Source organism: Muscardinus avellanarius (genome assembly GCF_963383645.1).
Source record: "Muscardinus avellanarius genome assembly, chromosome: 10".
NCBI classification, from domain to species: Eukaryota; Metazoa; Chordata; class Mammalia; order Rodentia; family Gliridae; genus Muscardinus; species Muscardinus avellanarius.
Window position 1 is genome coordinate 13,414,876 of NC_137796.1, and position 12,367 is coordinate 13,427,242.

Sequence of the window (12,367 nt, forward strand, 5' to 3'; positions counted from 1 at the left end):
TGACATTCAGAGGCAAGCCAATTAGAATCACTCCAGACTTCCCAAACCAAGTCATGAGAGCCAGAAGGGCTTGGAGTAACATATTCCAAACTCTGAAAGAAAACAACTTCCAGCCAAAAATTCTCTACCCAGCAAAACTTTCTATCAAATTAGATGGAAAAATAAGAAGCTTCCATGACAAACAGAAACTGAAGGAATTTTTGTCTTCAAAACCAGCACCAGAGAAAATACTCAAAGAGATTAACTACAAAGAAGAAATAGGTAACACACACCACAACCAAAGAAACAAGAGTTTCCATCCAACAGTCAACTAAGATTGGTTATCTGTGGAGATTCATTACTTATGTTAGTCTTTTACCTATCTCTAAATGGTATTGTTTGCCTTTATTGTTAATTTTTAGGATTTCTAGTTGGAATATTAATATACCTTCAGATATAGCATTTGGAAATATTTTATCCTATTCTATTAGTAACTGTTAACTCTGTTTACATTGTCTTTGGATATACAATATTTTTTTTTTATTTTTTAGGGAGTTTGTATACTCTTCTGTTGCCCGTGCCATTGAAATCATATCCAAGAAATCACTGCCAATTTCAGTGTTGTAAGGTTTTATGACCCAGATTTTCTCCTGAAAGTTTATAGTCTTAAGATTTATATTTAGGTCTTTTATCTGTTTTGAGTTAATATTTGTATATGGGATTAGGTAAGGGTCCAACTTTATTCTTTTCCATATAATTATTATGTTTCAGCAATATTTAGTTAAAATATTATTATTTCTACCACCAAATGTTCGTGGAAACCTTGTCAAAAATAACTTGACAATATAGGGAAGAATTTAGCTCTAGGCTTTTATTTAACTCCAATGGTTTATATATCTGCCTTTAGAATAGTACTACACTGTTTCAATTATTGTAGCTTTATATGGTTTGAAATCAGAAAATATATATCTTCTAGCTTTGTTCTTTTTCAAGATCGTTTTGGGTATCTAGAGTCCATATTCCATATTAGGATAGAGTTTTTTTCTGAAAAATAAATATATAAATATATGATAGTCTCACCTAAAAAAAATAGAAAAAAAATATTCTCTGGTAAGAAAGAAAGTAAAAAGAAATATTGAAATGTTATCTTTAAGTCATCAAAAGCTTGGTATAAGACAAATGAAACTGTTATGTGAGATTATCATTTTTAATTTTGGATAAATTGCTATAATACTAGATGTCAACCACTAAGCCAAGCATGGGAGGGAGGGATGGGGAGAGAATGGGGTGGGGATCGGGTGGGGGCTGACTGGGCGATGTGTGCATGTATGTCTATAAAAGTTTGTATCCCACTATGATGTATGAATACAGTGCATCAATAAAATAAATAAATAAAAAATAAAAAATAAAAAATAAAATAAATAAAATAGGTCTGGGAGTGTAAGCCCGGAGAAAGGTTCCATCCTCAGATGGACAAAAAAATAAAAATTAAAAAAAATTTAAAAAGAGTATGGGCACTGAATGGCAGAGAATTCAAAGACAAGAATTCATGGCTAACAATGTGAAGGTGAAGGCATGCTTGTCAAGGAACAGGAGAGGGAAGAGAGAAAGGAGCCTGTTCTTGGTCAAATAAGAAACCAAGCATAAATGGCCTCCATTCCCTCTAGCACTCAGGAAAGGGGAAGGTGGATAGACTTTTTTTTTTTTTTTTGCTACAAAATGAAGTTAGGGGTATTCTACTTCTGAGCTACCCACCCCAGTCCTAAACTATTTTATTTTTTATTTGGAAACTGGGTCTCACAAAGTTGCTAAAGGCCTCGCTAAGTTGCTGAGGCTAGCGTTGAACCTGTGATCCTCCTGTCTCAGCCTCCTAAGTGCTGGAATTACAGTTGTGCACCACCACACCCAGCTGCAATAGACTCTTTTTTTTTTTTTTTTTTGGTGGTACAGTGGGTGGAACCCAGGGGCTTTCTACCTCCAGGCTATGCTCCCACACCTATTTTATACTATATTTGGAAACAGGGTCTCACTAAGTTGCTGAGAGCCTCACTAAGAAGCCGAGGCTGGCTTCAAACCTGTGCAATCCTCCTGTCTCAGCCTCCCAAGCGTGGGGACTACAAGTGTGCGCCACCACGCCTGGCTCTCAATAGAGTCTTAAGTTAGATAAACCAATCCAGCCTGGGAACCATGAGTTAGTTACGTTGCTACCTGTCACCCAAAGTGAAAGTGAAGGTATTCTGTTGAAGAGGGGCATGATCCTTGGCTTCCAATCAAGGTTATGAAAACACTATATTATATTGTTATAAAAAATCCTAGGAGGGCATTCACATCTGAAAGTCACTTGAATGATTTTCCCTTTTTCAACTGGTCCTCCCTAAATGAGGCTAGGAATGCTGACATATAAAAAAAGAAATGGAAAAGAGTTTATTCCCCCCCAAAAAAAATTGCTAGGAAAGGTCATAGAAAGAACAAGAGAGATAATGAAAAAAATACAAGAGAAAAGAAAGATTAAGAATAATAAATAATATTAAAGAGAGAGTTGTTGTTGAGGGATGTGAACTAGGGGGAGAGGCCCATCCACATTGGATGGACTGGGGGTATAGCTTAGATATAGAATGCCTCTGGGTTCAATCCCCAATACCAAAGAAAAAAGAAGAGAAAAAGAAAAAAGAAAAGAATTTGACTTCCTTAAAACACTTTTTGGACACTGACCTTAATCACACACTCCACACACAGGCAAACACACAGACAAGATTGAAATGGAGGCTGGTTTTCTCTCCCTTCTAATGTGTACTCATTCTCCCCAAAAGGTTAAGCCCATCGGACAAGTGTGATGATATTGAAACACCAATTTTGCTGCTGTTTCACTAATCTGATTTGTATCTACTTTCTCATTTCAAATATGTTTGGGCCTTTTTGGGGGGGACAGTAGGGCTTGAACTCAGGAGTATTCTGCCTCTGAGTTCTACCCCCACACCTTTTTATTTATTTTGTTTTGAAACAGCATCTTGATAAGTTGCTGTGACTGGCCTCAAACCTGCCATCCTTCTGTCTTAGCCTGGGATTGCAGGCATGCCCCACCACGCCCAGCTACCCTTGGGCCAATCTGAGAGCCTGTGGCAGTGTATGAGCGGTTTCTTCTCGATTATTAAACCACTGCCATTTCTATACCGCGAGGCCAAATGAAAATTTTCTGCAGGAAAGGTTTTTCTTCTCCTACTTTTTAAAGACGGCACAGTGGCCATCCTGTGATTAGGGCTCATTGTTTGAACGACAAAGCTTCTGGCCCACTGAGCCCTGTCGTTTTCAGGGCTCCTTCTGATTCAATTAGGGAGAGCACACTGGGGGATTTCTGCCTGGTTTCCATAGACCTAAGACTTTTATTTTTATCCCCTACTAACTTGGTTTTAAACAAAGCTTTGAAGCTTCCCGTGGCTAATCTTTAATGAAAATGGAGAGGCAAATAGAAAAGGCTGAAATGAATTCCATCGGAAGCAGCAAAAGTGTTAATTCAGGGAAGCTGAAAGGAGATAAAAATGAAAATAGGTTTAAACCTGGAGGATGGATTCGGTAAAAAGATATATTCAAAATGGAACAGTGACGAGATTAGTTAGAACAGTTTGCTTCTACATTTTATTAATTTTCTCCACTGCCTGAAGTATAATTTTTAAAAAGCAGAATATTAACGATACCACTAAGAAATTATTATTAAATTATATGGTTTAATGCTACTAAAACCAAGACTATAAAAATCAGTATATCTAAGTCCTTCTTTTTCCTCACTCTTCCTACTTTTGGGAAAAAATTTTTTTTTTTTTTTTTTTTTTTTTTTTTTTTTTACTGGAAATTGAACCTAGGGACACTCTACCTCTGAGCTACAACCCCAGCCCTGTTTTAGTTTTTTGTTATGGAACAGGGTTTTTCTAGGTTGCTGAGAATCTCACTAAGTTGTTAAGGCTGTCCTCAAAACTGCGATCTTCCTGTCTCGGACTTCTACTAATCCCAGCACCATCATGCCCGGCTCTGGAACTATCTTTTCACTTAAAAAAATGTGATAAAAAGCCAAATCATAATTATTAGAAACTCTTTATAAAAGCTGATCACACTGGTCAGGGTTATGAAGACTAATAAAGCCATGTAGATTCATTTTGAAAGAATAATAATGATGTATTTGATTTTTAAAATCTAAGCATTCCGTCTGCCAAATTATAACCAGGTTAGACGAACTGAGAATGGACAATATTCTGTTCCACACGGCGCGACACAGAATTTTTTTAACTGAGCAGCTCTACATGAGCGTGGTAACTGGATCCAACTTATAACAATAGGACCTTATTTAAGCTGGTTAGAAACTTACTACAAGAAGAGAGAGTCTACAGTGTTAACTGTTAGTACCCGGGACTCTGAAACTTACTACAAGGCACTGGTTTTTCATAATTGAGTTTTATATCCACCCACCAGTTGGTGCATGTTGGTGGGTTTTGTTACAAACCTGTACTTTTCTCGGTCCTCCTCTTCCTGGGTAGCAAATATCTTCCACTGGAAATGTGCAATTATGTTAGTGCGGTTGTGAATGGTTACGGTCCGCTGATTGGCCAGAGATATGTAGGTCTTCTCGATGATCAGGGAATTTTTGTCCAGCCTTATATTCATGTCTATGGCAGCTCCGTAAAGAGAGATAAATATTTTTTCACCTAGAATTTGATAAAGTACAAATGCACCTTAATATTTATTCCAGAATGATGCTTCTAGGCTATTTTGTGTATTTCATACCCAGGGACATTCTACCTCTGAGTTACACCCCTAGTCCTTTTTGTAAACTTTTTATTTATTTTTTTATTTTATTTTATTTTATTTTACTTTTGGTGGTGCTGGGGATGGAACCCTTCTACCTCTGGGCTACACTCTCAGACCTATTTTTTATATTTTATTTGGAAACAGGGTCTCTTAAACCCGCGCGGTTGGCTTCAAACCTGCGCGATCCTCCTGTCTCCGCCTCCCGAGCGCGGGGATTACAAGCGTGCGCCACCACGTCCGGCTAAATTTTTTATTTTGAAACAGGGTCTTACTAGGGTGCTGAGTTTCTTATTAAGTTCCTGAGGCTGTCCTCAAATCTGTGATCCTCCTGTCTCAGCCTCACAAGGACTGGGATTGTAGGCATGCACCACCACACCTGGCTTATTTTATTACTGAAGTTGAACTTTGGGACTATAACACATGCATCAAATATTTCATTCCCTTCCCTTCTATCAACTCAGAGATCATACGTGATCAGAAAACTTAAAACACTGTGCTTGGTGCAGTTAGAGAAAAATCAAACTATCTTCCTTGGTCATTGTGAGAAAAACATAAAATATAAATTGTGGTGCTGAGGCTCCAAGACATCATCTTCTTCATAAGTAGTTTTCAATCAAGCAGGCTGACCAGGAGGGCAACTGACCTCCAGATTCTAATCATCTGCCACCGGTTTAGCTCACGCACGGGCTGGCTTTCTGGTTCAAAAATTATTGGCTCAAGTATAGCTAAGAATTGCTTCGCACGAGAGAATTTAGGCCCAACGAAGGACGGGATCAGGAAAGAAAATGTAGTAGCTTCAAAAATAAAAACTATTTAAAAGGGATCATATCCCTAAACAATACACACACACACATATACACACACACACACACACACACACACATAAACACACACACACACACACACACACACACACTTGCCATGTCTGGGTAGCAGTTACATAGAAAAATAAAAACTATATTTAAAGTTATTAAAGTTATTAATTTTTAAGTATTAGTACTTCTTATTCAGCACAGCAATATAAGTCCCTGGCTTTATGTAGGATGCACCAATTACCTGGACTTGCTTGGCTCGAGCCCCCCCCACTCTCTGTTTCTCTTTCTCTCTCTTTAGGTGTGTATGTGGTACTGGGGATGGAACCCAGAAGCATTCTACCTCTGAGCTACATTGCCAGACCTATTTTATTATTTCTATTATTTTTTTTTAATTTTTTGAAACAGAGTCTAAGTTGTGGAGGGCCTCGCTAAGTTGCCAAGGTTGGCTTCAAACCTGTGATCCTTCTATCTCAGCCTCCCAAGTACTAGAAATCCAGGTGTCCAGCAGCGCACCCTGCCCTGGCCTTTCAAGAAGATACACACCTATAAGCTGTACTATCAGACCCTCAGTGTCACAGCAGGGGCATCACTCTAACATCAAAATAGAAAAAAGAAACACTTGGCTGGGCGTGGTGGTGGTGGCGCATGCTTGTAATCCCAGCATCCAGGAGGCAGAGACCTGAGGATCATGGTTAGCGGACAGCCTCAGCTACTTAGTGAGGCCCTTCGCAACTCAGGGAGACCTTCTTTCAAAAAAAAAAAATACAAAATAGGACCATGGGTGTAGCTCAGAGGTAAAATGCCCCTGGGTTCCATTCCCCGTACCACAAGTTAATTAATTAATTAATTAAAAAGAATAAAATATAGGGCTGGGGGTGTAGAATAGAGGTAGAATGCCCCTGGGTTCCATCCCCAATACTGCAGAAAATAAAAATAAATAAAATAAAAAGAATAAAAATAGGGTTGGGGGATGTAGCTCGCAGGTAGAATGTTCCTGGGTTCCATCCCCAATATGGAAAAAAAAAAAAAAGGAAACACTTAAGTACTATGATTGCTTTATTGATCTGTGCTGCTAATATTTTAATGAGAACCCAGAATCCATAATCATTTATACCTTTAATTTTAGCAAACATTTCTGCTTTATTTACTATTGTTTGAACCAAACTGCTACTTAGTAAATGGATAATCCCTTATGCACCTTAAAGTTCTTTAGGCGCTCTCACTTTGAGTATATATAACAAAACATCCCAAAGTTTAATAAAAAAGAAAGCATCAAGGATTTAACTCCAAAATTAAGAAAAAATTAAAATTATACATAAAGTCAAATTTCAAGTACCACAAAAGGACATACGAGGAAACTCTGGAGGCGTGGGTGCACGTCCGTAATCCCCATACTTGGGAGGCAGAGACAGAAGGGTCTCAGGTTCAAGGACAGCCTCAGGGACTTACCGAGACTTTCAGAAACCCAGCAAGATTCTGTTTCAAAATAAAAAGGAATGGGGGTTGTAGCTCAGAGGTAGGATGCCCCCCAAAAAAGAAAAGAAAAGAAACAAATATTTTCCTCCTTGTCACTCAATTTCAGATCTACTGTTTAGAGGTAAAAACTGCAAATACTTTCATGTACATCCTTCCTTTAAAGCTTCTAAACTTTCTGGTCAATGAAATTTAATGGTCTAACAAATGGAAGATCATTGTTGCTTTAATGGGCATATTCTTAGTTATGATGATGAGGGTGATGTTGAATGCTTTCATAAATTAACTGGCTTGAGTCAAGAAGCCCCTCTGCCCAGTGGGCTGGTACTCAGAGGTGTACAAGAGCTGGAAGTGGAAGAACGCTGGTTTGGACTTTCAGATCATGCGTGCACTGCTCATATGACCCAATTTCAAGTGAACCAAATATTTAAATGTTTGATATGATACCAAAAAGCAGAATAATACACAAGAGAATTTTTTTTTTTTGGTGGTACTGGGGTTCCTGGAAGCCCTTCTACCTCCGGGCTACACTCCCAGACCTATTTTTACATTTTTATTTGGAAACAGGGTCTCCTAAGCCAGCGCGCGCGGCTGGCTTCGAACCTGCGCGATCCTCCTGTCTCTGCCTCCCAAGCGCGGGGATTACAAGCGTGCGCCACCACGCCCGGCGAGAATTTTTTTAACTTCAGAGAAGGGAAAAGTTTCTGTGACTCAAAATCCAGCTCCCTCTTAAAAAGGTTAGAAATCTGATGACCTAAAAATGAAAAAAAGGAATTCTGCATGGCTCAAAACACCATAAATGAAGGAAAGAGAAAAAACTCAAGGGAAGTATTTGCATCTAATACCTAAGATAAAGGGAATACATAATAGCCTTCAGAAACCAATAAGACAATCCGGCAGAAGATTATGAGAGGGTTACAAAAACAGAAATATAAGGAGCCCCCATACGCCTGAAAAAATGTTCAGCTTCATTTATAATAAAAGACTCGCAGGTAAACATGTACTTACACATCCCCCAGAGATCAGATTGGTCAATGTAAAGTTAGAGAAGATGATTTGTTGTCAAGACTGTGGGGACTAGAGAATCTTATTCTAAGTGAGGTCAGCCAGTCTCAGATAGTGAAGGGTCGCATGTTCTCTCTTGTACGTGGAAACTAGAAAGAAAACAGGGAACGAGGGACTTCAGACAAGTGAGAATAGAAACCATGTGAAATGCGCATCTATGTTCATGGCTGCACAATTCACCATAGCCAAACTACGGAGCCAGCCAAGATGCCCATCAGCAGACGAATGGATTACAAAACTGTGGGGTATGTACACAGTGGAATTTTACTCAGTCCTAAAGAAGAACAAAATGACGTCATTTACAGGGAGATGGATGGAACTGGAGAACATATGCTAATGAGATTAGTCGGTCACAAAAACTAAAAAGAATCGGATGCTCTCCCTAATATGCCGAAGCGAGGGAGAAAATAGGACCTATGAAGGAGGAGAAACCACAGATGAGCAAATAAGGCGACCTGAGGGGGAGAGGAGAGAGAAGAGGGAAATTCTCTAATGCACATGATGTACATTCATAAACATATCAGTCAATCAGTAAGCTGAACATGAGGGAGGGAATGGGGTGGGAACTGGGGAAGGGCTAAATGAGGGGTGTGTGCATGTGTGCCTCCACCATCTTGTACTCCATTAAGATGGATGACTACAATGCAACAATAAAAAAAATTAAAAGCCAACTCAGTATTCATTAGATCTAAGGGTGCATTTTCGCTGTGACTCAGCAAGCACCCTTGTAGGTATTTATTTATCTAAGATGGAACCCTCGCCTAGCTGTAGAAGGATATCGCAAAAGAAGTGCAATGCAGCATTGTCCGTAAAAAACAGATTAAGGACAGCCCAAGCATTCAACAAGCAAGTAGATAAAATATAGTATATTCATATAGTAGAATGGAGACATTCCTTAAAATAAATCAGAGCAAGGTGTATATCCACAGTCCAACCTTCAAAATGCTGCTGAACAAGAACGCAAGTTGGAGAAACACAGCATATATACAGTCCCATAGGTTGTTGATGGGTAAGCAAATTTATAGGAATAGCATAAAAATGCACCCAAGTGCACCTCTTCTAAGAAGTGAGATGTGAGAATCTGATCAGGAAAGGATAAAAAGAAATCTACTAGGCCGGGCGTAGTGGCGCACGCTTGGGAGGCGGAGACAGGAGGATCGCACAGGTTCAAAGCCAGCCGCGCTGGCTTAGGAGACCGTTTCCAAATAAAAAAATGTATAAAATAGGTCTGGGAGTGTAGCCCAGAGAAGGGTTTCCAGGAACCCCAGTTCCACCCCAAAAAAAGAAAAAGAAAAAGAAAAAAGACATCTACCAGCCGGGCGTGGTGGCGCACGCTTGTAATCCCAGCATTTGGGAGGCTGAGACTGGAGGATCGCGGTTCGAGGACAGCCTCAGCTACTTAGTGAGGCCCTCTGCAACTCAGTGAGACCCTGTTTCAAAATAAAAGAATAAAAAACAGGGCAGGGGGTGTAGCTCGGAGGTCAAATGTCTCTGGGTTCCATCCCCAAACCCACAAAAAAAAAAGAAAGAAATTTACCATCAGTTTAATTATCCAAAAAAGAAACCCCTGAGAGAAAAGTAGATGGCAAAATGCTGAGATGAGCTACACCAACCAGGTGCTGGATTTATTAATCTCTGTGCTCTTGTGGTTATTTGAAATATTTCATTGTTTAAAATGTAATCAAGGGGAAAAGAGATCCAAGGGCTTATTTCACACAAATCTAAGGGTCAGAGAGACTAATACCATCAATTTGAGCTGTTCACAGCAAAAAAAAAAAAAAAAAAAAAAAAAAATTGTTCCTTCCCAGAACTATAGCAAGAGCTATTATATTTTTTTCAAGAACCATCTAATATAAATTTTTCTTCCTGCACTGTTTTCCAAAAATCATCAGATCCATAAAGAGAAGGAAGCAATAACTCCTGTGTCCCCGAAGCTGCTGTACTCGCTTCGTACACCCACTTGCATAAAGACATTTCCCTCGCTACGTTGAAGGCTAATCCCACGGAGGAGGCGTCCTGCAAGGGGAATGCAGAAGGCAGCTGGGCCTCAGCCCTATCACCTTTTGTGCCCTTTGAGCGCTGATCCCACTCTGTTTGGGTTTCTGGGGTTGGATGCTGCAACCACTGTAGATAGTGCTACAGTCATTTATTATGTCCCGGCCAAGATCCATCTTGTGGAAGGTCTCATTACCTCTCGCCAGTTTTGCTGCTATCCATCAAGCAAAACCAAAAATGAACATAATATATGAATATAATTTTACAAAAAGCACTTCACACGGTGGTCTGAGGACTTTGAGACAACAGGAGGCACTAAATGAAACATATGAGGGAGCCTTATTCTCCAGGGAGCGTGTTGACGGAGAGTGCCTCTCAGCTTTGATCACAGGCAGGGTTAAGCCACCGCTGCAGTGTACTGCCGCGCCGGACTTCTCTAGAAGTGTTCTGTCTTTGCCCAGGACATTGAGATGAAGCAGCTTGACCGAGCTCACCAGGGTCATCAGTGGCAAGGCTAAAACTGCTGCCCTTCGTCTGCACAGAAGATGATGCATCTTAATAAATCGTGGTTCTCAGTCCTAAGCTTTGCTTAGGTGTAGAATCATGCACGCTTAGCTCTAAAGCAAGGGGAGTTGGAGAAATGTCCTCTAATGTCCCTTCAATACTGACGCCTAAGGATGAGGTTTCTGTTGGTTATCTCCACAAAAGAGGTCATCAACAGAAACCTCATCCTCCCTCCCTAGATAATCGTGGACAATCAGGGGTTCCCTAACTCCAACTCTCCCCTGTAGTTTGAAACATCCGCTTCTTTTACGACGACTGTGTTTTGCTAAATTTCTAATTATGATGTCACATATAGTTAAATATAATGGCCACATAATTGAAACGAAGTTTATGCGGTTAAGTTTGCAGGGACATATTTAGATACTATTTAGTAGTTTCAACTTGCAAAGTATATCACACTCAATTACTTAATAAATTATATTTTACTATGCTTTTAATGGGCCTTTATGAGAAAAAAATAAGATTCTTTATGGTTTTAGAAAGTATACCAAAACAAAATACATAAATGACCATAAAGCCACCCTGTAAAGTACTAATATTATGATTGCTTATATATTTAATAATAATATACCATCACACTTTTGGGGGAAAAGCTTACATGCCAACTTCTGACTCCTAAATTGAACTGTCTCCTCAGTAGTAGAAATAATACTTTTTAAAGTGCCAAATAAGTGTATCAGCTCTATTTCCAGATTATGCCAGTGGTTAGCATCATCTCGAAGGTGATAATCACTTCATCAGGCACTGGAAAAAAAACGAATGTGTGCTCCCATTTCTAGGACTCATTCAAGTAACCAAAAGTTCAGGAAGAATGCCTCTTTCTTTCTTTCTTTCTTTCTTTCTTTCTTTCTTTCTTTCTTTCTTTCTTTCTTTCTTTCTTTCTTTCTTTCGGCACTGGGGATGGAACCCAGTGGCATTCTGCCTCTGAGCTATACCCCCAGCCCTATTTTTATTCTTAATTTTGAAACAGAGTCTCACTGAGTAGCCGAGGCTGTCTGGGAACCCGGATCCTCCTGTCTCAGCCTCCCAAATGCTGGGATGACAAGTGTGCGCCGTCACGCCTGGCTTACCATTTTCTAAGAAGTTCATTGTAGCACGATTATCTCCATGAAGCCTTAGATTAGAAAAGTTTTTAAATATTCAATTGAAAATTACAATACCTAAACAATTAATTTGCCTCTTAAGAGTCAAATAATATGTTTACTTCTCAGCTTTATTGAAGTTGATAGAACTAATGTAGGAGTTCAATTTGGTTTTTGTTTTGTTTTCCTTGTAACCTCTAGCAGTTATATTTTAATCTCTTCTGGAGGGATGAGTTTTTTTAAATATCTCATATGACTTCCGTTCTTTCTCAATTTTAGACCGTATCTAAAAGATAACCAAATCATTTGGAGGCTAAAATCATTTTTTGTTGGTTGGTTGGTTTGCAGGTCTGGGGATGGAACCCAGGGGCACTCGACCTCTGAGCTACACTCCCTGCCCTATTTTTTATTCTTTATTTTGAAACAGGGACTCACTGAGTTGAAGAAGGCCTCACTAAGTAGCTGAGGGTGTCGGTGAACCTCGATCCTCTAGTCTCAGCCTCCTGAATGCTGGGATTACAAGCGTGCGCCACCACGCCCGGCTTTAAAATCGGTCTCTTAAACAAACTGATTTGACTATACATAGGCACTCACAGG

At 39.5% G+C, this 12,367-nt stretch overlaps 1 protein-coding gene across 1 annotated transcript in view; it reads right to left on the reverse strand.

Annotated features, from left to right (window-relative positions):
* HYDIN (HYDIN axonemal central pair apparatus protein) overlaps positions 1–12,367 on the reverse strand; it is a gene marked incomplete at both ends in the record, with an annotated part of 366,181 nt that overhangs the window by 304,335 nt on the left and 49,479 nt on the right. The window contains one exon of the mRNA XM_080704134.1: positions 4,472–4,673. Within this exon, the coding sequence (XP_080560260.1) occupies positions 4,472–4,673 (202 nt within the window). The remainder of the gene's footprint in view (positions 1–4,471; positions 4,674–12,367) is intronic.